The sequence below is a fragment of the Dryas octopetala genome, chromosome 8, assembly GCF_963921425.1.
Source record: "Dryas octopetala chromosome 8, drDryOcto1.1, whole genome shotgun sequence".
In the NCBI taxonomy this organism is placed as follows: Eukaryota; Viridiplantae; Streptophyta; class Magnoliopsida; order Rosales; family Rosaceae; genus Dryas; species Dryas octopetala.
This window is the reverse complement of record NC_141373.1, coordinates 8,750,379-8,777,254: the sequence shown is the minus strand read 5'-3', so window position 1 is coordinate 8,777,254 and position 26,876 is coordinate 8,750,379. Positions and strand designations below refer to the sequence as shown.

General features: G+C 34.4%; 2 protein-coding genes, 2 non-coding genes and 1 pseudogene across 6 annotated transcripts; 1 reads left to right on the top strand and 4 right to left on the bottom strand.

The window, feature by feature from the left end:
* Positions 1–1,214: 1,214 nt before the first annotated feature.
* LOC147276909 (small nucleolar RNA snoR83) lies at positions 1,215–1,345 on the bottom strand. Its single transcript, XR_015124102.1, has one exon. It is a non-coding gene; the product is annotated as a small nucleolar RNA snoR83 (small nucleolar RNA).
* Positions 1,346–3,118: 1,773 nt separating this feature from the next.
* Positions 3,119–3,439, bottom strand: LOC147276908 (putative lipid-transfer protein DIR1 pseudogene; annotated as a pseudogene).
* Positions 3,440–10,293: 6,854 nt separating this feature from the next.
* On the top strand, positions 10,294–12,685 carry LOC147276907 (UPF0496 protein At4g34320-like). Of its 2 annotated transcripts, none has more exons than XM_086254435.1 (2): positions 10,294–10,402; positions 11,271–12,685. In XM_086254435.1, exon 2 carries the CDS (start codon positions 11,293–11,295, stop codon positions 12,421–12,423), a length of 1,131 nt encoding a protein of 376 aa, XP_086110561.1. In that variant the 5' UTR covers positions 10,294–10,402; positions 11,271–11,292; the 3' UTR covers positions 12,424–12,685. The 2 variants fall into 2 exon arrangements, with proteins under 2 accessions (XP_086110561.1, XP_086110560.1); XM_086254434.1 differs by having other exon boundaries at positions 10,324–10,833.
* A 2,552-nt stretch (positions 12,686–15,237) lies between these two features.
* Positions 15,238–15,452, bottom strand: LOC147276906 (small nucleolar RNA U3). Its single transcript, XR_015124120.1, has one exon. It is a non-coding gene; the product is annotated as a small nucleolar RNA U3 (small nucleolar RNA).
* A 5,953-nt stretch (positions 15,453–21,405) lies between these two features.
* Positions 21,406–25,537, bottom strand: LPAT5 (lysophosphatidyl acyltransferase 5). Of its 2 annotated transcripts, none has more exons than XM_086254729.1 (4): positions 25,398–25,537; positions 23,906–24,788; positions 23,483–23,616; positions 21,406–22,004 (listed from the first exon to the last, which is right to left on the bottom strand). In XM_086254729.1, the coding sequence occupies exons 2-4, from the start codon at positions 24,469–24,471 to the stop codon at positions 21,565–21,567; spliced, it is 1,140 nt and encodes a 379-aa protein (XP_086110855.1). In that variant the 5' UTR covers positions 24,472–24,788; positions 25,398–25,537; the 3' UTR covers positions 21,406–21,564. The 2 variants fall into 2 exon arrangements, with proteins under 2 accessions (XP_086110855.1, XP_086110856.1); XM_086254730.1 differs by having other exon boundaries at positions 23,486–23,616.
* Positions 25,538–26,876: the final 1,339 nt, after the last annotated feature.

Genomic DNA, 26,876 nt, shown 5'->3' with positions numbered 1-26,876 from the left:
GTGTTTTGAAAGATGGTCAACATTGTAACCAAAAAAGGATGGTTAACATTTATAAGTTATCTTTTATGGTTGTACTTGTTAAACATCTAAGTAGTAAAACCAACTCTCCACTTCTATTCTCATGTTTAGTAAACATGGGAAAGACTCAAGATTGTTATTGGAACTAGTAAAGACTTGAGATTGGTAATTGCCAAATGCACTTACCTTTATTTAATTAGTGGAAAGAAAATAGTTAACAATTTGACAATTGTGTCATGAATACAATTTCCTGCCCATTAACAGTGTATTACAGTGCTACCTGTCCAAAGTATTTTACTATTCCAAAGTAAAATAAATAAAGTCGGATAGCTCATGCGCAGTATGACATCCAAAGTATTATGTATGTTGGTTTTTTTTATGCTCGTCTTTTGCTTTATTCTCAGAGCAGTTGCAATATCAATTAGTGTAGTTTGGTGTAACTGTTATTTTAGTGGTATTCTCTCTCTACTATGGGAGAGTCACTGGATAAAAGAAAGTAAAAAAAGACCGTCCATTAACTTGTAAATTTGCAACTTCTTGCAACATTTTTGTAACTTGTTTAGCCTTTGTTAGTTAGCCCCTATATTAGTTGTTTCTAGCTTTGCTGCTGGGTCGTTTTGTTTAGAGGAGCCTACATCCTTTATTTTTCACAATTTTTTTTTTTTTAGCCTCCAAAATAATTCAACTGATTGTATAAGTGTATAACCTTTTTCTTGTACATATTTTATATTGAACCTTTTGCTTTTGTTTTTATTTTTTTTCTTTTTTACACCTTAAGCATATCATGAATGTCTTGATGTAAATGATATACCAGTATTAACAACTTGAATTTCTTTGCTAACAATTAAAGACTTGGATTTGGATGATTTCTGTTGAGGTTGATGCTAATGGGAGTGATTACTTTACACGCTGAATGTTCTTATCCTTATTTCATTCTAGTCCACTGTTCATTTATAAACAACCAAACAAGAAATTTGAATGTTGAAGCACAAGCCCTTATCTATGACATTTCGAAAAATTTCCAATACCCCAGAAAAGGATTACATCTTAAATCAATAGTACCAGACTATGATTATCATATGGTCATCTTAAAGTAATTTTTTCTGTTTCTTTGAGAGCCTAAAGTTTGGCAACTCCCCCCCAACCAGCACAAAAAGAAAAAACCAAAAATAAAAAGAAATAGAATCCAATTGAGTTTATGTATGGCAAAGTTACTAGTAAACGCCTTCTGATAATTAAGAAAATAGGCATTTATCAGCGAAACTTCCAGAGTTGTTTTTGGCCTCCTATGAATCAGATAAGCACCAATACAAAGCTTATCTGGGATTAATGAAGGCACCACTCAACAATAAAGAAAAGAAGAAAAAAATCTACATGAGGACTTATTAATGGAATTATAGAACACAGACCAAAACAAAATGGCATAACATATCATCTGTACTTGAAGATTGGGAACCAAGCTAGCTTGAAGATGGAGTGCAGGGTTTTGTTGGGTTTTGGGTTTTGGTTTTGCCTGGCTGCTCTATATATTTATACTCATTTGCTTGTACACATATGAGAGGAAACCCTAGTCCCTTTTGCATGTTTGGTCCTTAAGTTTTGTTGTATTCCTTTATGCGCCTAATTATTCTGAAAAATTACACTTTGAACCCCTAGGCATTATGGGCTTAGAATAACAATCGGCCTTATCAAATCCTATAAGCCACAAGCCCAATGATAGGCTGGTGAAGTACCAATCCACCGAATTCGACAAGCCCATTTCGGACTTGAATAATGCGTTTAATTAGTCGTACGAAGAGAAAATGAGTAATTTTTTTCATTTTTTAATATGTATTATATCGGTCATTGTATAATAATATAGTTTTTATTTATTTATGGTTTTCGTAGTATCATGATTAAATAGTTTTTTGTTTTATAAGTTATATATGCATAAGTGATAGCTTTGGTTTAAAAATGAAGGAAATTATGTTAAGTTTTTAGTTCACAAGATATATTGGTCAACTTGAACACAAATAATTTTTAGGGTTGAGTTATTGAACACAATTAATTGAATGGCCGGGTTAAGTTATGATTGACTAGTATTTAACACAAATGTGAAATGATACGCTGTGAAAATGACCCACCAGCAGAGAGTGTCACCCCTAGGTCAACCACCCATAACAAGTTTACATTGTTTTATCTACTTCTTTGAATAGGGTACATGTTTTAGTTGTTGAAAATAAATGATCTTCAAAGTGAGTTCAGATATGTATAAAGAAAAATGAAACACTATCAAATCATTTAATATTTGAGATTTGTATTGGTATCTTATCACGTACTCTTACATATTTTTTTCTTTTTTCTTTTATGTGGGAGAGATAGATTCAAAATTGGGACCTCTCTAACATTGTAGAGAGAAATACTATTAGACTAATAATTAGTTGATTAACATATTCATTTAATTTTTAGTTGTATTAACATGCAGCCAAGGCAACATGATCAGATCAATAACCATTTTGTCTAGTGATGTTAATTTTCATCTCATAAAAAAGTTCAGTTATATTAAACTCTTACTAGAAGTGATGGTTAACATGTAACTTAAAAGTAACATTGATATGATTTTTATTTTTGGTTATAGAAAAAGACCTGCATGGTCCGTGTTTAAATGAGTTTTAGTATTATAGAATATTGTAGCTCTACTTAAGAGCAAAAGTTCAAATGAGTTATAGTATCATAGAATATTGTAACTCTAGTGGTTGAAAACATTTATCCCTACATTTGAGGCTGGAGTTTGAATCCGATGCACCTCCTCCTTTGGCCTCCCTTCTAAAAACAAAAAATAATAATAACGTAGTGTTGAGGCCATGAAGTTCAATGAAATAAACAAGACAAACACATTATTACAAGGGCAATTCAATCAACATTACATCAAACCTAAAAAGCAAAAGACACCTCGCAGATGGAAAAAGCAAAACAAAAACAAATTACAACAAGCAGCTAGCTAGTACACACTCAAATAGCTTAAGGAACAGTACTAGCTAGCCATGCACACCCAACTAAATCAAATTAAAACACAAGCTGCAATACAACACAATGTGTTGTAGGCCATATTCTTAACTAATTAGCAATGGATGGACTGGCCAAGATTGCATTTGGCAGGAAGCTGCATGGCAAGGTTGGGATCGACTCCATAGGCAGTGAGAAGATTTGAGCCCTTGAAAAAGCAAAGGCAATGGAAGTCAGCGAAGGAAAGAGCTGAGCAACACAAAGCCGAGGGGGGCACTGGGTTCAACCCACTCACTGATGCCTGGCATGCAGTCAGACCCTCTTTTGAAATGCCGCAAATACCCTTCTGGCCACTGCCAAACAGGGCCTCGGACCCAATGGCTAATGTTGCCAAAAGCAAAGCTACAAACACAAGCTTTTTGTATGCTGATTCCATGTCTCTCTCGATCTTTCTCTCACTGCTAGCTTATACCACTCTTGATTTCTTTGGGAATTGAATGCAGTGAAGTGTGAGAGATGGGTTTGTGGCTTTGGCCTTATATAGCAAGCCAATGTATGGGATTGGTGGGTTGTCTTACTCTTACACTGTTTTTGTACCTGCATTCAGTTTGTGGTAGGCGGTTTTATATATCCGATTATTAATTAATTGATTGGTTATTTTATGTTAAGGTTGAGCATCTAATTCAAAACTAACGCAAAAATTTAGAATTTCTAACGTGAAATTTTAACACATCTATATAGTCGGATTATATTGGATAACTTGGAACACTTGTGGCACAACACTAGGTCGACGAACATGTGGATTTCTTTATTACCATGGAGAACATCCAACCCAAGGTTAATGGACACGGTGAAAAGGCTCACGATATTATATATTGTGATGTAAGGATTGATGAAAATGAATGTGAGATTTTTATGTTCAATACGCTCCTCACATTTAGTGTATGAGTTAGTAGTTAATAAGTTTGACTGTTACAGTTAGTTACTAAGAGTATATGAAGTCATGTCCTCTCCCTCTATAAGACTTACATGAAGCAATGTAGTCTCTTTAGATTTTTCCTACTCTCTCTCCCCTCTCTTACTCTCATTTTCTCAGCAATCCTAACATGGTATCAGAGCCATCGGCTAGCGCCATTGACGATCCTTCAAGCTTCGATGTCTTTGTCATCTTCTTCTTCTTAGGTTCTTCGTATCTCACTTCTCTGCTTCGTATCTTCCATTTCTCTTCGTTTCTTTAATCCAGGTGCTTCAATTTTTATCTCTCTTCGTTTCTTCAATTTCTTCCTTCGTTTCTGGATTTGGTTCTTCGTATCTTCCTATTCTTCTTTAATTCTCTGTATGGGGTCTTCGATTCTTCTCAAATTCTTGCTATAATCTTCGATTCTTGGAATCTTCGTATCTTCATTCTTTTGCACTTTCCTCGATTCTCAACATTTCTTGTCAATTTCTACAACCTGAAACCAAAACCCCAATTCTTGATTCTAAAATTTTCTTCTTTCTTTGATTCCTATCTTTCTTATTCTTTGATTTTGACAAATTATGAAATCCCAATTCAGTATTTCGATTTGCATTTCTTGTTCTTCTTTTATCTGTCCATTTGGATATCCTTTCAGTAAGTTCCCCATTTTTCAACCCAGCCCCAATTCTTGGTTCTTGACATTTTCTCTATTCCTTGGATACCCATCTATTGAAATTTGGATTCTTTGAATACCCATTTTGTTTTGTTCAATGGGTAGGACTGACAGTCTGAAAGTCACCTAATGGATGCCAAGAGTGATGGGGTTTTCTCTGTTTGTCATTTGGAGTTTCACTCTGGTGTGAGTTGACTGGCTTCTGGATCATTGCAAATTTGCAATGGCCGACTCGGTTTCTCTATGGTTGATGTCATCAAGCACAATCTGCAGCATCCTTTGCAAAACTTCCTAAAGCTGTTGATGTGAATGCACTGCTGTAACTACACCTTAGTCAAATCTGCAATGTAGCTTGCAGCAACAACCAATCATGTGCAATGATCGAAAGTGAAGCAGAAGAAAACACAATCAAGTGGGTTCAGCCATTAGACATCTGGTCCCTTGGCTGCATCCTTTAGCATATGGTATACTGGGCCTTGGAAGTCCATGAAGTGTGGGCCTTGAAACAACAACTGCATTTCTGGTACCCATGATCAACAACTTCAGTTTTGCTGCTTTGTATCAACTCAAATTAGCAGCATGAAGAGTGGATTGAATCAGGCTTGGTGGCAACCTTTGTGCACTTGTTTGAACTTGTTTCCAACACCTTTTGTAGCCACTAAGGAACTAAAGACAATCTCATGCTAGGTTCCCTATCATGAGCTTGAGGGGGCTGTTAGTGTATGAGTTAGTAGTTAATAAGTTTGACTGTTACAGTTAGTTACTAAGAGTATATGAAGTCATGTCCTCTCCCTCTATAAGACTTACATGAAGCAATGTAGTCTCTTTAGATTTTTCCTACTCTCTCTCCCCTCTCTTACTCTCATTTTCTCAGCAATCCTAACACAATACGCTCCTCACATTTGGCAAAACTAAGCTAAATATGCGAATCAATTATATTGAATGACGCGGAGCATATGTGGCCGTTGAACCTGACACGTGAATTAATTGTTCGTTTTGGTACCATGATAACGTTTGTTAGTTTAATTAGCACTGTTCCCAAAAGTTAAAGCTAATAAGATGTTAGGATGTGGATCAACAATTATTTTATATTCCAACACTCCCCTTTACATATGGCCGGTCTCAATCCGTCATTAGAGCTCAACATGTAGAATTCAACTTAAATTGTGAGGATGCAATTGCACGGACTCAAACTCAGGATTTCTTACTATGATATCATGTTAAAACATTAAACTCAAAACTAATTAACACTCAAGTGAAAATGCCCATGACCTTATATATACATTATTATGTAAGGTCTAGAATTTCTGATGCAAGATTCTAACTCTCAATATTTTAAGACGTAGAGTTTAAATTTTTAGTTAATATTATAGTTGTTGGGTAGTTTAGTTAGAAAAGCCGTATAATTACTCACAATGCACCTAAATTTAATCTCTCATCCCTCAACTAAAAAAAAAAAAAATCCTTTGTTAATATTTCGTGTTATAATATGGTCTAAAATGACATTGTTTAAGTTTTTATTTAATTATTTTTTTAATATAAATATTAAACATTAAACCTTGAATATAACTCGAAATTGGGTATAATAGTTCTGAACGGGGGAAAAAATGTGCATAAGCTTGAAACAGCCCATTTACATTGTTAAAGCTCGTGACACAGAGTTGGCGTATTGGCATTACTGTGGGCTGTAGACATCTCACATCACGGGAGTACATTGGTGGTGAGTCTGGTGACAACTGACAAGGGATTGGTCTTTTGTGGGAGCCATTAATTTATCCAAATCATGAGCTGTTTACTACCATTCTTTAATCTAATCAATGTGTTCGTAATTAAGTATGGTCATAATTGAGTTAGTCTCATGACATGTGACCCCTCATATGGATATGCCACTTTCTTTTTTATTCTTTCTTATTTAATGGGGAAGTTGGGTGAAAAGATCATAAAAATAAAGCTTTTTTTTCTGAAGCAGAATATAAATAAAGCTTTTGGTAATTAAGCTTCTTTTCTTTGGTCAAGAGCCTTGGTTAAGCTTTGGGCTTAGTCTAAGTTGTGAGAAGAGTGACGGTGCCATTAGAATTAGTCCAGTGTTTGATTCTCTTTAACATAACAAAAAAAGAAAGCACTCATTTTAATTTCTCACTATGCCTACTCTTTATTTTTTGTGTTTTTTTTTTTTTCAGGCATTTTCATTTTATCTTGACTAAAATAAAATAAATTGTAAAATAAGACTTAACAAAATCAACTTAGTTACTAGTTTAGTAGTATGTTTCTTCTTAATATTGAAAGAGGTCATAAGTTCGACTCTACCCTCCTTAATATAAAAAAAACAAAACAACACCTAACAACATCCAACCCCACTTATTTCTGACAACATCCCCTCGCTTCTCATTATCGACTCCCTATAACCAGTTAGTTAACAGCCGACCACTTCTCTCCGTCTCTTTCTTTCCATCGCTTTTCTTCTCTTCTATCTCTTGGCATTGGACCTAATCTTACATTCTTACTCACTACAACAGTTTCTCCATCCAGTTATGTGTTTGAGCATTCACATATATTTTTGGTATTTGTCACCTTTTTTCAAACTTAAATGATAATAAAATATTTAAATTAGCTAATAGAGAGAGAGAGAGAGAGAGAGAGAGAGAGAGAGAGACCATTATTATAAAAGTGGCTATTTAAAACTTAAAATAATCCTTCAACTATTTGGTTGCTCTAACAGGGTACCTTAGAAACAAGATACATGCATCACACTGAATGGGTATGAATGATAACTTGATTTATAAACTTGATTTATGACATTTTAGTCCTCACCCTCTTCCTCTTTCGTGAAAAATACATGCATCACACTTAATGGGTATGAATGATAACTATCATTGTAGGCCTCCATGTATTTGATATTATTCAAATGCATTGGTGATATATATAGCTAGTCGGCGAAATTGTTCACATTGGCCATTACAAACTTCGCATTCATCTTAAAATTGTACCTTAATATTCAAAAGATCAAAGATTTTTTTTTAATTTTTTTTTTATACCATACATCTCTCCATTAATAGCTAGAATTGAAACAAGTATAGCAAAGAATACAAATCCTCTAATAAATGGATTCGGATCTATACTTGTTTTTACTTGATTTTTAATTTTAACCGTATATTATAAATTTTATGTGTGTATACATTAGCAGATGCAGGATAGGGTCACAATAGGGTCAATTGACCCCATGAACTCAGGAGTGCTGGGCTTAAGGAAAAATTTTGACCCTATGAAGCTTGGGTCTTGATGGCAGGTGCAGGGGCAAGAATGCAAGCAAGCTGTTTGTGTAAATGTCTAAAAGAGAACAAAAGACTAGAGGAAGGGAAAGAAATGGTGAGTCACGTAAGCTTCTTAATCTCATAACAGTTGATTTATGGATCCACCACTATGTATATATGGTATAGAGTAGTGCTACAAGCACCATCTTGATTTAAAAGAAAATGAGGGTAAAAGTTGAATTCTGGTAATGACGTAAATAAAAGTGCATTAATTATCTAATTAAAGCTCAATTATTAACTCTGTATTTCACAACCGGGCCAAAAAAAAACTTTGTATTTCACAATAATGACTTGTTCTTTGATAGAGACGATCGAATGAAACAAAAAAGAAGAATAAAATCCGTATCTTTTTTTTTTTTTTTTCCTTGTAATGGATGTGGTATATTCTAGATCGAAAATGGATGTGAGTGCCAAAGTGGAAGATAAGAGTTGAATAATTCTTTGCTAAGAAAAGCAACCACAAGTTTTACAAACCACAAAAACAAGCGGGAGAGCGTTACGAAGCACATGACGTAGCGTGGGTCCCACCCGAGGAACAGTAATTTTGCACCAGGTGTCCCAAAGCATTACGTGTCAATTCCTAAAGACCCGCGGGACCACACTCTGACAAAGCGGGTGGGTCGGAGCACGCGGTGCTCTCTCCCCAGCAAAACGAACCGCTTTGCTTACTTCTGTCAAGTTTCCTACTCCTAAAGGAGTCTCACTACATATAACACCCCTTTATTTCAACAAGATTTACAAAACTGCCATTTAAGTTTGATTTATTTAAATCCAAATATATTTTTTGCTCATACAAACAAAAATATTTTTATTTCTTTTAGTATACAATTTTCATACTCTTATAATGCTCATCCACACTCATCCCTTTCATTTTTATTTGCCATTATCCTTTTTTTTTTTTGGACAAATCATTATCCATTTATTTATTTAATTTTTAATTTATAATAAGAAGATAAATACAAATATACAAAAACAGTGTACGAAAGTTGCTATATTTATTTTGTAAACTTCAAATATTGGAAAAGATTGGGTGTACTCTTTTAGAATATGTTAAATTTTTAACTGAATAGCTTCTTACATAAGATATAAGCTGAACTTACTTGATACATTTTGGTAAATTTAAAAATTGTATTTCTTGGTTGGCAAGTTACTGTTTCAGATTCAAGATTATAAATAGATGCTAGGATAATGCTGCTGACCCTTTTACAATCTACACCAGCATTTCTCTTTAAGTTTGGAGTTCTGCTGCCTGCATTTAGTCAATTGCTTCTTGAATTACGTACCAATTTGAAGAAGAGCAAACAGGTACTTCTCCTTTACAATCTTAACTTTTCTTTGGATTTCTTCTACATTATAGTACTTTGCATGAAATTTTGGATTAATTATGTACTGTATAATATTAATTAAAGTGTGTATTCCATATGGACATTATGAAGTCATATTACTTTCTCTGATTTTTTTTCTTTGCTTACAAAGATTTTAAGCTAATAATTCCACTCTCTCTCCACCATTTCTTCAATACTACTCGAGTTAAAGCTCTTGAGCTTAAGAAGCTTTACCCATCCAAACATGTTCTGAAGATGAGATTTGTTGAGAAAAAATGTAATTATATTAAAAAAAAAAAAGATAATGAGCTCTAAATCTTTGTTTAATCAATAATTGGCAAACTTAAAAAAAAAATAAAAAAAGCATTTTCATTGTTACCAAATGTTTGCTACTTTCTTTACGAAAAGGAAAATTTTTTTTTGCAAGTTTTGCATACTTTACATATCCGAAAAGATATATAATAGATCCCATTAAAAAAAGCTGGTGGTTAATTGGCTTTTAGCATTTTAAATGTGAATGCTGAAGAACCAAAAAATGTTTTTTTCCCAAACAATAAGCTCAAAGAGAATGGTAATGGTATTATAACAATATTTAAGTATTCAGATTTGAGTATCAATTTTGTACTCATAGTCAATCGAATGAGTCCATCATAAGAGAAAATAGAGAATTGAGATAATAAACTTTATCATGAGGTCATTTAATTAATCATAAGTACAAAGATAATACTCAAATAATCTTGTCCTTACTGAAAAAATGTATGAATATAACATTTGAATTTTGAATTGCATTAGTGTGGATCAAATCAAACTAGTGTCATCAAATTTGAGAAAGCAAAAGTTGCGAGGGTATTTTGGTCATTTGAGAAAGTGGGGTAGGCCCGGTAGGCCCTCACACAACTTTGACAAAGTGTCAAAAGGGTAGACACTCCATCAAATCCTATTGAAGACCTTTGTCTTTTTTCCATTGATGAAGACTTGTGTGTTGTACCGAGTCCCGCGTTCTCATTCATTGCCACCAAACCAAGCCTTTAGCCTCAAGCCTCAGCTTTGAGCTGCCACCCTTTGGAGTTTTGAGCCTTAAGCCTAAGTCTCGACATTCATTCTCTGTGGAAACGAAGACAACAGCCATCAGGTGGTTCCTTCTCTCTGGTAACTGTTGCTTTGCGCGTTAAAACTGTAAACAGAGCCACAGAGAGAGAGAGAGAGAGATAAGGCTTAAGGGTTTTGTAGAGAGAGAAGGGACATTGCTTCCCGCGTTTTCCATGCCCATTTCACTCAGTTTTCTCATGCGTGCAAGCTATCCCCAAAATCTAAAAACCCAACCCCAAAATGTTTTCTTGGCCATTAAAAGTTTTAATTCTCTTTAAGCTTCTTCATTCCTCATTCACCTCATCTCTCTAACCCTGTCTCTCTCTCTCTCTCTCACACACACCCTTTTTTTGCTTTATTAACTTTATTTTAAGAAAAACCCATCATTTATCTTCAACGAGTTTCTCTGTTACTCTTCTCTGTTTTGCTTCCGAAGCAGGCTCCTCCAAATATTATCTTATTCAGTTCTTTGAGGTCGGTTTGAAAAAGCTTTAAAAGTTTAGTGCTTTCAATGCTTTTACATATTGCTTTGTGATGCTGGAGTCTTTGATGGTTGATAATAATCTTGCATAAAAGGTTGAAATTCATTGGTTTTGGTGAAGTGGGGTTTGTTCAAATCTGCAACTTCATTCTCTAGTTTTGCTGGGAATTGGGAAAGGATCTTCGTTTTGGCAAGAAATCTGGGATTGAAGAATATTGCTTTTGGTTCAGTTTAAGGTGTTTGTGTTTAGAATCATTTACGGGATTATTAAAGAATATTGCTATGGTTCTTAATTAGCTCCTGCAAGACAAAAAGCCCCATTTTTGTTATCTTTAAGAGTCATTTACAAAAGGGAAATCAAGCAAAGCTGGCCAAGGTTTCTGATCAAGTTCTGATTTTTGGGTTTGTTCTTTGTTTTGTGCTTGTTTAGATCTGAGTGATTAATTGAAGCCATGGGAGGCCATATGAGCAAGAAGACAAATACAGATCAAACATCCTCTGCTATCAATCTCAACACCAACATACAATACACAGCTGATCAGTTTAGCTCATATGAGGCAGCATGCAAGCTTGATGCAGACTTGCAATCCTTTGACACCAACCTCCAAACCCGAACCAATCAAGTCATCAACACCCTTGCAGTAGGAGTCGAAGTCCGAGCCCTCTCATTTGATTCCTTGAAAGAAGTCACAGAATGCCTGTTGGAGATGAATCAGGAGGTTGTGAAGGTTATCTTGGAGTGCAAGAAAGACATATGGAAGAACCAGGAGTTGTTCGAGCTTGTCGAGGAGTACTTCGAAAATAGCCTGCAGACTTTGGATTTCTGCACTGCATTGGAGAAGTGCTTGAAACGAGCCCGGGATAGCCAATTGCTCATTCTTGTTGCGCTTCAACAATTCGAGGAGGAGACTGAAGTTGGAGGCAATCGATACACGAAAACTTTGGAGGGATTGAAGAACTTCAAGGCCATTGGAGACCCTTTTACTGACGAGTTCTTCCAAATATTTCAATCTGTTTACAAGCAACAAATGGTAATGTTGGAGAAGTTGCAATCTCAAAAGAACAAGCTCGACAAGAAGCTCAAATACATCCATGCTTGGAGGAAGGTCTCGAGTGTGATATTCGTGGCTACTTTTGCCACTGTGTTGATTTGTTCGGTCGTGGCAGCAGCCATGGCTGCTCCACCGGTTGCAGCAGCCCTGGCAGCTGCTAGTTCGATCCCCGTAGGCTCGATGGGGAAGTGGATTGACTCATTGTGGAAGAATTATGAAAATGCTTTGAAGGGTCAAAAGGAAATGATTAGCTCAATGCAGGTGGGAACATATGTTGCCATTAAGGACTTGGACAACATTCGGGTTCTGATTGACAGATTGGAAATTGACATTGAGTCACTCTTGCATAATGCAAGCTTTGCTATTGAGGCAGATGCAGTGAAGGTGGCAATAGAGGAGATTAAGAAGAAGTTGGGAGTGTTTATGAAGAATGTTGAGGATTTGGGAACTCAAGCTGATATGTGCAGTCGAGACATTCGAAGAGCAAGGACTGTGGTGCTGCAGAGGATCATAAAACGCTCCAACCACTGAAAATATACAGATCCTTGGTATTGCTGTTTTGATGTTGTAAGACATTTGAATTCATGTAATTCTGTTTTTTCATCATATTTAATTTTTTCATTGTTAGATTGTATCTTGGATCCAGATTGGATTGATGTATAAAAGAAAACAAGAAATAATGTAAGATTCATATAGCATTTCAGCCTTTCACAAAGATTAGGCAACAACTCATAGTTTCCATTATGACAAGGTTTATGGTCTTCAATCTAATCATTGGGAATATTACATTCCTATAACATTCAAATACATTTTTAATTCTTAAATTTTAGTGGAGAGTTTATCTATGATATTATTATTTGTATGTTAATATATAAACACATTTTATGATAAAGAATTTATATTCTCGTAATAGCAAACTAAACCCGACAATATTTAAGGTTCACTTTCCACTCATATAGCATATAAAATTTCGCATACTTAGATCTATTTATATGTCATACAATGTTCGTACTAAATACGAACTCGTAATCATTGATGTTAGATCTTCTAGTGTATATCCTAACTAAAACTATAAATTTTTTGCTCCATATCCTTATGATATCATGGATAGAGCAGAATGTGGTGCCTGAGAGTTTGAGAAAACTGCCAGTACTGAGAGGTCTCTATTCCTGTTGATTGCCCATAGTGGCATCTTTCTTCTGTTTAAAGCATGCTTTAATTATTAATAGTTGAGATTTGAAACTTCCAAGTTGCAATATGTGGCTCTTCTAAGTCACGTGAGGAGTAATAGTTTTCTTTCCCTGCCTACTTTTCTAGTTTCTATAATGAATTTATGATTTTTATGTAATAAACATAAAATTCTGAATACGTGTAATCACCTATAAATCACACAAATCAAACATATTGATTAGATAAAAATTTAAACTAGAGATTGGTTAGATCGAACCCCCCACCCTCCTTTCTGATTTAGGCCCAGCACCCCAGCCCATGTGGAATCTGATTCTACCACTTGTATTAACTAAACTTGAGTGTTTTAGCGTCTATAAGAATTCAAACATAAAATATCAAAATTTATAACTCGCTTCACACGATAACATGTGCTAATTAAAATGGAGCCATATGATATTAAATGAATGTCACTTACAAAGGAAATTACATAGAGTAGCAGTATGACATGAAATATTCAAATGGGTGCCAAATTAAAGAAAGAAAAGCAATTAATTAAGGTGGTGGACAAGAATAGTAGTATTGAAAGAATGTCAAAAAAGAGAGGCCTGTGCTTTCAACAAGGATAACACAAATAGTCAAATACAATAATGGTAAAGCAAGGGAAACAAACTGACCTGAGATTTGATTCCATAATTAGCTAATATAAGGCAATCATTATACCCCATTGTGATTTAATTAAAAAAGACAAATAACTGGACCTTTTGGGCAAACTCTACAGAGCACAATTTCATTGTTCCTAAATTGCTGAGACAATATGTCTAATATAAGTGGTTGATTTAATCAGTGATTATTGCCAATCATCAATGTTCTACCGATTTTATAATAAGTTCCATACAAATCAACAATACAAATTTTATAGTGATTTTCACACACATCAACAATTGAAAATCGTTCACATGCACATGAACAATTGTTTGAAAATGAGTTTCACACACATTAATAATTGAAAACCGTCCACGTGCGCATGAATGACTGTTTAAAACTAAGCATTACTTAAGCAGATATTAAAGAAAATGTTAACTTAGACATCATAACTACTACAACTGATACAAATCCAATTGCATGTGACTTCTCAACAACCAATCAAGAGAGGCTTAGGCACGCAAGTTCAAATGTCAATTAGACTAGTCAGTGCCTTTGTAGCATTTTCAGCATCGACGGTTATAGACAATGCAAAGATTAAGCCGTGGATTGATTGCTTTTCATAGGAACCTATTTTCTGAAATTTAATTAGTACTCTGGCATAAAAGCTTTCAAGCACTTGGCCACAAATAAATAAAAAGATAAATAAACTATTAAATAGCTTCCATATATCCGAGCTAAGTTGCTACAGTTAGTAATTTGGTAAACGTGAAGAATATTCACTTGATGGTGCCGTCCACGCTAGGCATCCTCCATCATAATCAATTTGTTGGAGTATTAATCAACAATACTGTACTCTTATATAGTGACTACCATTCAAGATTAAACTACAAATTGTTGACTCGTCTCATACATGTCCGTAGTCTGGGATCCCAACTAAAACTTTTGTATGTGATCATCATATGTGACCTCCTTTGAGCTAATTCTAAATGCTTTCACTTTTATCATTTATGTACACGTCATCATAGGTTGGGGAGAAACTATTTATCGGGCTGATCAACTGGGCTACAGCCTGACCCAGCTCCAAAAACAAAAACCTTCTTAGTACATCTCCAAGCCTTAAAGCCCGGCCCACATTTCTTTTTGGCCCATTCCACTTTAAAATCATGACTCCTTCCTGGTTAAAGCAATAAATAAAACCAGTAGAATACTCAAACCCAGATTCCAGAACCCTGTTGACAGTAGTACTGCCTCAATACCAAGATGATTTGCAATCAAAACCTTGATGCTTAATTCCTCCAAGCAGTGTGTTTATGTCTAAGCAAGCAACAAGAGTGCTATAAGATTTTCTCTTGCTCAAATCTTGATGATGGTGAAACTACTCTAATCTCAGGCAATCCCCTTTTATCAGATCAGATCAGATCGAAGACCCAAAAATCACAATCTTCTGTAATCAAGAAATCAATTGATACCCAGAAAATCATATAATTCTTAAGACTTGAAAAAGAAAAAAAAAAGAGAAGAAAAAAGGAAAGCCTGTCAGACAACCGTGCGACCACCCCAACCAGAAGAACTCTGACTGAGAACGATCATCTACAGCCACAGTGGTACCAAGGACCACAGAACCGTTAATCACGCTCTGATCGCACGGTCATGATTCATCCACCAGGTTTGGATTCCTGTCTCCTTAGAACTCAAGGATTCAGAGGTACGATCCTATAGAACAGATCCTGTTCAAGTAAGGTCGTGACCTCTTTCCATTTGTTGTGGTATATAAACCGCTTCACTATTCCCCAACTTTCGATGTGGGATTCCAATATAGTTCCCTAGTGTTCTGGTTGAAATAGTTCCCTAGTATTGGACCTATTGGCTACTCTCTCTCTCTCTCTCTCACAAGTAAGCATGAAAAATATTAATATATATTGAGAACATTCAAGAACTTCTTTTAATAATTTATTAATTGATTGCTTAATGTACATATTGCAACAAGTTCTTCATGTACTTCCTAGCTTGCTAGTGTGACATGTGTACATGTGTCAATTTTTGGGAAGTGTTTTATGGGTAAGAATATGATTTTTTTTTTTGGCCAAATGGGTAAGAATATGATTGATTGTTGTTTGGAGGCCAAATTTTGATACAGCCCTTTGAGCTTCTCTGAATCCTTTGCCATAGCAATATGAGGAATGCATGTCTGTCATGTACTTGTATGTTTCTGTTAAGCTTCTCTGAAACTGAGCCTGCTCTGCAGTAGTTATTGGTGATGATGGTGATGAGGTTTCAATTTCATGATCATTGGATTCCAACCACTCCAACCATTTGCGACCCATCACTTGACACATACTTTCTCAGCTTGTAACATTTATATACATATATGAAACGAAAGTAATTAGGAATATTTTAACTAATTGTTGGTTTGGTGATATTTTTCATGTTTGAGAGTTATCAAATTTGAGTCATCGTTCTCTAGCTAAATTAAAAAAAAAAAAAAAAAAAAGCAATTAGGCATATGAAGTAGTAAAATTAATTTCTTACACTGGTGACAGGTTCATCATGCGCTAATGTTACTCCAAAGTTCAAGGAATCTGGATGAAGAGGCTGAAAATATGTATACATCAAATTGAGCCATTATCAGTAATAGTCATATAGAAAACACAAGTTTAAATATTAAGAAATTAGATTGCTATCTTTAAGTAAGATCTGATTTACATTCAGCTTGGGTTTTAATTAGATTAAAATTTTTATCTTTGTCTATTAACTTTATTTATGTGTGTTTATTAACGTAACTACAAATATATAAAACTCAAAATCTAATTTAACGTACATTTGAGTTCAATGAGACTAATTTAACACTCATATCGGTATTATTTGAAGATGACAATTAATGTAACTAATTAGTGAGCATTGTTAGAAAAATCACATGCGTGAATTACATCTCTATAAATTTCTTTCTAGGTATGTATAAAAATCACACGCGTAAATATGGTATAAATAATCTACTTCTTACTCTTATAATTAATTAATTAAGTGGTTATGTTGTATATATATATATATACATGCTTATCTCTGTGGAAGCTGGTTCAGTTTCGTTGTCAGTAAGTCTTGTCATCATCTTCGTTGTATCGACCAAGAAAACAGGAATGTCCTCCCCGATTTTCATGTCGAGTGTGTCGAAAAATTCATGGCAATTTTGGATAAGAGGTTCACATTAATTGTTTGATATCAAAGATTGCTTATAAATGTCGACCAAGGTTTATAAATGTCACATTTCTTGTCTGCCTGGAATAATAAAAAAAAAAAAAATCTCATTGTCATATTTAAGGGTGGGCGCGGTGCGGTTCGGTCCCGTTCTCCCCCAGAATCGGGCGTTGCGCCGGACATTCATACGCGGTGCGGTTCGGTGTTATATAAAATTATGGGTATAATTAAAATTATATACTAAAACATTATTAATTTATTATATTATATATCTAGAAAATAGGTATAGGGTTATATAAAATATATTTTAGGGTCTAAATCTTAAAATATTACTAGGTTAATATTAATTTTAATATTTTATTAGGGTTTAGGGTCTAAAGTGTATAAAAATGTGCACAAAAAGTGTATAAAAAGTATATAAAAATGGTATAAATATGTATAAAAAATATGTAAAATGGTATATATATATATGTATAAAAATATAAAAATATATATTTTTTGCAATTATGCGGTGCGGTTCGGTTCAGTTAAATGAGGCGTGGAACCGGAATCGGAGAGAACCGGTGTGGTTCGGTTTTTTTGGGGGTGTTGACTTTTTTTAGTCAACGCAGTTTTTTACGATTTTTTGGCGGTGTGGTTCGGCCGGTTTTGACAGTGCACGGTTAAAATGCCCACCCCTAGTCATATTAGCTTAAACAAAATAAAAACTAAAATTTATATTCCTTTTAATTTTGCATTTAGAAGGGTGATTAGAAGTTGACAAACCTTTAACCTCATGCAGCCACAGCACACAGGAGTTCCATCGTGTAGATGAGTCATGAGTGGGACAAACTATTTGGTTCCATATTATTCCACAGCATACTGGACTTCCACTGGGTAGATGAGTGGGAAGATCATCCATGCTCTTGATCTGCAACAAAAAAAAAAAAAAAAAATTTTTTGGTACCAACAATTTTTTTTATTTTTATTTCTATTAGTTAGATTAGATGAAATGAAACATTAATTATCTTATTTATTGTAAAGAATGGCTGGCATACTTTCAAATATAATGAGAATATTTGGAAAATAAAAGGTATGCATTATATTTTCACCAACGTTTTAATATTTAATTAGTATTGTGTAATATGATAATTTCTTAATTATTATAAATAAATGAGATTCGCTCGCCATACTTACTGTTTTGTCACAAACATCGCAAATCATTTGCTTTTGACGAGTAGCACCAATTAGACTTTTCCCTTTTTCATGTTGATATAAAAGAGAAAGCTTAATGGCACACTCTATATAGTAAATTTCGTCTTGATACATAGAATTCGGTTTCCTGAAAAAAATAAATAAACATATATCAATATACACAAATAAAATAAATAAAATCATAACAAGAAAATAAAGGAAATAAATTGAATGTCTTGGCACGTGAGAGTACTCAAGCATTACCTTTCACCAAGTGTACATTGAACAAATCGAGCACATACCCAAAGACATGTATATTGGTTTAATTAGTTTAGGGTTTAGAGAAAAGAATGTTGGATTATATTCATTAAAACGCCAAAGAGAGTGGAAATCTATATAAATGTTTAAGTGCAAGCATGTTAATTTTCAGATTAACTCGATTCAAAAATTCAACAAAGGTAAAAATATACATACCTCGATCTTTGGTAGCAAACTTATAAGAGAAACCAAGATGCATGCCTAGAAACCATTGTTACGTACCAAAAAAAAAAAAACGATGTATGCATAAAACAATGATTACGAATTGTCAATGTAATGTACAAATAGTAAGGTATGTATACTATTTATAAGTAAAGAGATAACTAGTTTCCTAGTGTAACCTAGACTAATAAACTCTACTACTCATCAAAGTAAGGGACAAAGGAAACTTCTTTTCTTATATATTTTTTTTTGTTAAAAACTTCTTATCTTCTGTGGGGGCCAAAATAATCACATGGATTATTTTGTTGGGCAAAAGGAATAATGGGCCCGATATTGGAAGATCAGCCCAAAGTGCCAACCAGGAAATAGAAATAAGAGAGGGCAAAGCCCAAAGTCCATTTCTTATAATAAATAGGAGCAACGATAAGAACGTTGTGATTTGGGATTCAATGCCATATTGCCATTCAAGATCATTCTTCCATGCAGGACGTGGGAACGAGAATGTGAGAATAAGCAAAACGTCACTCGATCATGGATCCTATCAAGGTACGCACAATCTTGGCTGATAAAGAGAATATACTCACTGGAAAATTCTAACTTAGGCATAAAGTACTTTTTTCAGGTGTCGACCCCTCTCATCTCCGGTGAGAAGGATATTATATATATATTTTTATCCACCTTCGAGTCAGGTAATTCATCCAATTTAGTTATTATGAGCTAATTAATTCTTATTGAGAATTTTGATTCCAACATGTTCTTAGACCAATATAGATTCTCCAAAACATTTTTTTAAAATCTCTTTCTTAGCAAATAAGTTATATGCCACATAAGCCTTGTGGGCAACGCAAAATATTCTTACATGTTACTTTTGTCCACCTTCCAGCCAAAACTGCACCAAAACCACACCCTTTCCATCTATGGATGTGGTAGAAAGGTGTTTTTCAGATTAATAATATTAAGAGGGAGGCTATGCAAACCACCCTTTTGTGCTGAGTTGACCACCCTAATAAATTTTTTTCAACTTTTTTCCTATTTTACCCTTTATTGCAAAAACATGATAAAATTACCCAGATCCATTCGGTGGTCATCTATCGAAATATCCACCAATGTTCGGCAGATAAGTGTCGAATAAATACAAATATTTCGGCAGATAACTGTCGAATGCCTTTTTCATTTCCATTCGGTAGTTATCCACCGAATAATCCACCAATGTTCAGCAGATAACTGTCGAATAATCATAAATATTTCGGTAAATAACTGTCGAATGACCCAACGAACAAAATTGAAATTTTTTTGTTTTAAGGGTAAAGTTGGAATTTTAAAATAGGGTGGTCAACTTAGCAATTTAGGGTGGTCTGAATAGCATTGGCCTAATATTAATTTCTTGATGTTCTTCACAAAAAGGGCATAAGGGGTTCCCAATAGCTTTCTCCTACTTGGATTATAAGTCTGTTTAATGAGCTAGTTACCGTCTCTTTGGAAACTTTCATCTTTTATGACTTTACTGATTAATTTGGTAATTTAATTCTAACTTAATTATATCTAATGTTCTTATATATTGAATGGTTTATATATATTAGAGATAATTAAGCTTAGGTGCTTTAGCAAAACAGTTTTTAGATGGAGACCGAGAGTGTTTTAAAATTTATAAGAAAATCTTTTTAATTCATAATAATTTATAAGAAACTTCTTTTAATTTATAATAAAGTCATTTTCCGATTTGAAGGGTATTTCCTCATATTTGAATAGTATTTTCCCTCCTAGGGTGTAGAGTGTGCTTTGTAGAGACTGCATGTTAAGTTTTAACTCCGAGATTTTGGACGGAGCCCAAAATCTTAGAGTTAAACCTAATATAAAGCCATCAAGAAGAAAAATAAAAAGACTTAATTAAAAACCATAAATCACTATCGGTCATAGTCTAAGAAAGATTCATAAAATGGACTTGACTCTAAGTCTCCCTTTATATTATTCATGCTAAAATTTGATGCAATAGTTATATGTGATTAAAAAAATTTATACTGTTACCAGCTATTTGTCTAGTGATATTTCTCCCCAACATCTTGCAGAGATTTCAAATTTAATTCCAACCCCCTCTCTCAAATTAAGAAAAAACCTTGTTAATGACCATTCATCTCATGGTGACACCAAGTCTCTTCTTTGTGAGATGAGGTCCTGACTCATGAGTTCAAATTTAATGGATGTCAATACGATCTTGTTAATTTAAAAAAAAAAATTTTGAAAAAAAATAATTAAGTACGGTAAAAAAGTATGAAATTTTGGATTTTTTTTTTCTTAGTTATCACAACATAAATATTTTAAAATCAAATATTTTTTCATGCTGTGCTCTCTTTTATTCACAATAGAAAAGGCTTATGAGGTGGAAGGTAAAGTTGGGGTGGTAGGTGGAGAATTGCAGTCCATTAGTGGAGTGACATTCTTGGATGCAACTAGTCTAACTATTATATTTGAGAATTGAGAGAAATGAGATGCATACTAAATTTGAGTATTATGAGCGTGCGGGTGATTAAGATCTAATGGAGTTGCCAAAGAACTCTAACGTAGTATATTACTCGTATTATATCGAAAAGACACACTTCTTTGTTAGGAATTGCGTGGATCAAGTACAATCGTCATACATATGATAAATAACTGTCTAATATTAGGTATATCAAGCAGGATATCCCCCTAAGCTACACTGAAACCTTTTGGTCTTCTGCTTATAACATCAGAGCTACTTCCAGATATTACAAACCTACTTTTTGCTCTTTTAATTTTTTATTTTTAACAATTGCATTGATTCGAAATGTGGTAGTGGTGGCATTTCACAGTTTGAAACTTTGAATGCATCCAATATGAGAGTGAAAGAAAGAACTTCTGACGTTCTTAATCATAGAATCATCTGTATCATATAGACTGTCTTCAACTATGAAATTTTTGTTGTGAATGGGATTGTGACCCACTTAAGAATTACAACAAACTCAAAACCTGGAACCTGTTGACACTACCTCAATGCTAAGATGATTTGCAATGAAATAATGATTTCACAAGGCTAACAATTGGCACTGGTCGAATATTGAAGATCGTTGCGGCTGTGAGATATGCACACACCGAAGATACATAAATTTTGAACCAGATGGATGAGAAAAGGGTTAGGTAAGCACATGTTCCGGTTGCGACAATTACTGCCACAAAATTAACTAGGCACTTCACAGTAGAGAGGTCACCTTCTGTTCCTTCATGGGGAAAATGGCCTCGAGAATGAAAATCAGCAAGCAACTGGTCCTTCTGATGAAACGTATTCATTAACCAAGTTGTAACCTCATCTTCAGATGTTGGAATATTGTCAAGGGGGATACGTTGAATGTGGATATGAACTTCAGAAGGGTTCACCCCAGAGGCATTGTCAAAGAAAGTTGGGCAGGTAGGCTTGTAGCCAATAGTCACATCATAAACTGCAGGAAACAGAAAAACCGAAGCGTTGTAAGATAATGAGGAAAAACTAGCACAATAACCTTTCATATGCGCTAACAGATGCGGCAAGCAAATCAACCAAACTAATGACAAGAATTAGTTAGCAGATTTTGACCTGTTGTAGGTTAGCCTTCAAATGCTATATGCATCCTACAATAAAGCATGCTATAGGCACCTTTTCGTTTTTCACCTCAATCAAATATTGTCTTAGAATCTTTATTTTTAAAGTGAAATACGTGTTTCATTTCTTACTTCACTGTAAATCAACAAACTTCTCAGAATCCTAATGCTTTTCAAGGGAAACCAAAATGATCAGACTAAGACAGTTTTGGGTTAATGAACAGGAAATACAAAACAATGAAGCAGCACAATGACGAAGAAAATCCTGCAACTCAAGCATTCCAATAGTTGGTGCTCCCTATTTCAATTACAAAGAAATATTCAAGCAAAAAAAAAAAAACCAAAAGAAGCAATCAGGAAAGGTAAAGCCAAATTATTCAATAAGATATTTTTTTTGGTCAGAATTATTCAATAAGTTTGATCAGAAGTAAGTGTGATGGGAAAAAGTAAAGGGAAAAGCTTTGGATTTGTCTGCTGAAGCACAATAAGGAAGCTGAACGCATATCTCAACCAAAGGCTTAATCCAACAGCCATTTCCTTGAACAAGTGTTAACAATAAGAATGTGCAGTAGTTCAGAGCTCATATGAACAATCTATATGCAAAAGAAAACAGGTTAGCATTGGATTTGTATAAAGCTCCAATACAAAGAAACTACAAAAGCTAAAATTTGAAATTTATGGAGAGGGGACAAGCTAGTGCTTCTAATTTTTCATATTCTCGTAACTAACTGGAACCAATTGTAATCTACAAGATCTGCATCATTTAGATATTCAAAAGCAACTATTAGGATAGTTCAGGAAGTATATGCAAGATTTCAGAATTCTTTCTTTGCACAACCGACAATAAATCAAGATATTCAAATACTGGCTGTCTTTGAAATAACAGGAAGGCGAGGCCCCTAAACGGGTAACAAAATACTGACATTTATGTGTCCAGAAGGAAAATTCTACAAATGGTGGAAAGCCATATATGGGCATAACAGCTTATAAGCAAGCAAGGTTTGGTTTCATCCCAGAGGTTAAACACCTATACTTTGAATATGTTACAAGGAAAAACGAAAATAAATTCAAGAAACAGAGGCTGGAACTTTTACTAAATAGGAAAAAACTGAACCAAAAATTCAGATATTCCAAAAGAATTATAGATCCACATAGGGAATTACTGCCTGTAAGTAAAGTAATTCATATTGTTAGCAAAAGATGAATCAATTTTATAAAGTAAAACTAATTCATGCCAATTTACTCGCCACTCAAAAAAAGAAGTTGGAATTTCATATCGTGCAGAAAAAGCAGGACTCGGTCAAATAAAAGTGTAAACAAAATGATATCTAAATAAGACAACCTGCATCCAAAGATCCCCTCATTTCTTCTAAACAGGCACAGAAGCCCTTTGTTTTCGGAAGTAAGACATGGTTTAGGACAGGTAAGCCATTTTCAGCAGCATATTTCTGACTACGAATGCACTTCTGCTCACTGCATAAAATAGTTGGGGGGGGGGGGGGGGGGGGGGGGAAGAGATCTTAAGACATTATTTGGATAAAAAAAATGAGACAGGACATAATATTTTAAAACTATTATACATGTTGTGCATATTCAAAGTGTGGATGAAAATAGAATGCCATATACTTAGATTCCACCATTTTGCATCTTAGGTAACAAGACAAAATGCATAGCAGCCTATTTAACAGAATTCTTTATTATCTAACAAATCATACCAACTCCACAACAAAAAAATGAAAGCAGAAGCAGTACAAGAAATTACGTGAAATCTGTTCCTTCTGGGAAAAGAGCAAGCCAGAGGGAATCTTGACGATCCTTTAAAGTAGAAAGCATTTGGCGCATGTTTACTTCATCAACCTCCCACTTTCTCTCCACGGAGATGAACTCCAATATGTGAAATGACCAACCAAACACAGGAAGTTTCATTAAACTGCTTTTAAGAATATATTTTATGAATCCCTGGTGTCCCTTCCGCAATGCCAGGTCCCACAGGTACATCCAGTCAACCTCAGTACTGTGGTTTGAAATAAGCAAAGTGCGTTCCCCTGCAGGAACCGTTTCTCCAGAAAAAATAACTTTGGTCTTGTTAATCTTTTCAAACAGAACAGGCCACAAAGCTATCCAAGCACCAAAGAAGATGGATGTTACTCTTCTACTATAATGTATGCTGAAAAATCGAATTATAACAGCACCCACAAAGCCAAAAAACACTAACATATTAAATGCAGTAAAAAAAAGCACAAGTAAGCACACAACACCCCTAACCGCTCTTAGCGGAGTTAAGGTCTTGCGACCCATTGCACCATTTGAAGGCCTTTGAACTTCCATATGCACTCAAACCCAATCACAACTTGCAAGCCGTAACTGCACTTATGCTCTTAGACACCCACTTACAATGATCCTAATGGGATGGTCAGGTCCCAACCTGAAATGGTCAGTAATTGCAATAAAATTGAGCAAAGATGAACAAGCTCCTAGTATATTGAAGGCATCGTATTCATGTTCTTCGATTCAAAATGACTCCTATGGAATCTAGTAGTGGTGCTGATCATTAAGTGTCTTCACAAGAAAGGTCGCTGACAGGATTGGACCAACTGTCTCAGTATAAAAACCGCAAATCATCCCCAGAATCGGAAATATTTACCCTGCATAAGGAAATCAGGAATTTTACACATACTACTAAATTTTTTTTTTATCTAATTACTTTCCAAGTAACTCAATCTATGTAAAAAATCAAGGTTCAAAGTGCCAACTGCCAAGTGATTCAATCAAACCATGTATTGTCTAAAATTACATCGTCAACTATAACTATTTAGTTAACTGTACTCTTGAAAAGTGTAACTTTACACATACTATTAAGATTTGTTGATCCAATTACTTTGCAAGTAACTCAGTCTATGCCAAAATCAAGTGAGCCCTCAGTCAATGCATGCCTATCTCAAAGCTATGAATCCAAAACAAACTTCTTCTAACTAATTGATACCGAGAGAAAAAAAAAAAAAGCGAGTGATGTGTCAAACTATTGTACCTCGTTTGGCTGCCGAGAAAACAATGAGTAACAGTTTAGTGTTGATTTGATTTCCGAAATTAAAAAAAGGTAGATGAAAAATGACAAGTGCGCTGGATAGTGTTTTAGAGCAAGGAAATGAGATCGAACAGTTCCTGAGTCAATCTAACTTTCTCGGTAACCAAACGGAGCTGTAGATAAGAATAAAAATAATGTAAAAAAATCAGACAGGGGTTGTTGTTTGTACCTTTTGCTGCGGTAAGCAACTGCTTCGTCAACTGCGCTTTCTTAGCTTCGCGGTGTGTAGCTATGGAAACAGTGAAGCACTATCTGAGGCTGAGAGTGAGAGAGAGTGTGAGAGAAGAAGAGAAGAGACTCTCACGTGTCTCAAAGTACCCGACGATTCTGTAGCGGATCTCCTGCTGCCTGTAATAGACTAATAGATACCCGGATCCAGATCCGGATCCGGATACTCTGCCCAGTTGGAATTGAGATGATGCCACGTCTGCAACCAATCAAAACAGATAGATTTGAGAAATTCTTGAATAAGAGTCGTAAGACCGTCCAATATTATGATGACATGTGTATTATTTATTTTAGAAAATTATAAATTTTACTTAAAAAATGCATACATATTTGTATTTGTATATCATTAAATATTGCACCATAAACGAGGCACAAGCCGCACAATGACCATATTGAATTGCTTAAATGAAGTAGAATGCCTGAAGTAGAAAGAACTTAAATTTAAGCACTTTTTAATGGTGCACAATTTAAATGAAGTAGAAGGCCTTGTGTTTCTTCTTAAAAAAAAAAAAAAAAAAAAGCAAATCAGTAAAAGGACAAGTTCAGGCCTTCTACTTCATTTATCCTCACAATTCAAATACAATTTAAATAAATAGACAATTTAAGCACTTTTTAGTGGTGAGGATAAATACTGCATGTGTGAATTTTTCTGTGCGAATCAATCAAAGTGCTAAGCGCAGATTATAATCACAATGAGTACTATCTCCTTCCTTTATCATTTTCGACATATATATACCTATTTATCTTTTTCAATTTCTTACCATCATGAGTCTTAGGTTTATATTACTTCCATATAAGTGTCATGTCCATAGTGGTGTAAATGAGCCAAGTCAAGCTGAACATCAAGCTGTTCAAATTTGGCTCGCATAATATTTATTGAGTCACTCAAACTCAAAAAAGCTTGAAGAGCTATATATGTTCAAGCTCCGCTGCTTTGCGACACGAGCTCGCTTTATACCTTGCTTAGCTCATTTCTAAAAGGAGCTGGAGCTTAAGTTTTGGTTAAATACAATTAATAAAGAAAGAAAAAAAAATATGAGCTTAAATAGTTTGAATTTAATTGTACTAATATAATAGTTTGGTTTAAATTTTCATGACATTGTAAAGTTTGAATATTTTACTTATGTGAATAAAAAATCCAACTTATATGAGTACGTACAAGTTTAATAAAAGCGTCCAGCTATCTTGAACCAAATTTGAATTGAGTTGATACAAACAACTCACTAAGCTCTATGAGTAGAATATATCAAACATTATGCTCAACTCGTTTTTGTGACTACCCTAGCTAATATTTTATTTAACCTCAGTTTGTTTCTTTTACGAACCAAACACAAATTGAGTTCGAACTGTTATGCCGATTCAAACAAAATAGCATAAGCAATACCAACATACGTGTATATATATATATATATATATATAT

Bases quoted from the DNA above. Each gene is read 5' to 3' on its own strand.
- LPAT5 (XM_086254729.1), bottom strand. From the start codon at position 24,471: ATGGAAGTTCAAAGGCCTTCAAATGGTGCAATGGGTCGCAAGACCTTA. The intron at 23,617-23,905 runs GTAATTTCTTGT...TATTTTATGCAG, and splicing joins CCAGAAGGAACAGATTTCAC to TGAGCAGAAGTGCATTCGTA. The intron at 22,005-23,482 runs GTCTTATTTAGA...TGTTTCCTGCAG, and splicing joins GGGATCTTTGGATGCAGGTT to TTTATGATGTGACTATTGGC.
- LOC147276907 (XM_086254435.1), top strand. From the start codon at position 11,293: ATGGGAGGCCATATGAGCAAGAAGACAAATACAGATCAAACATCCTCT.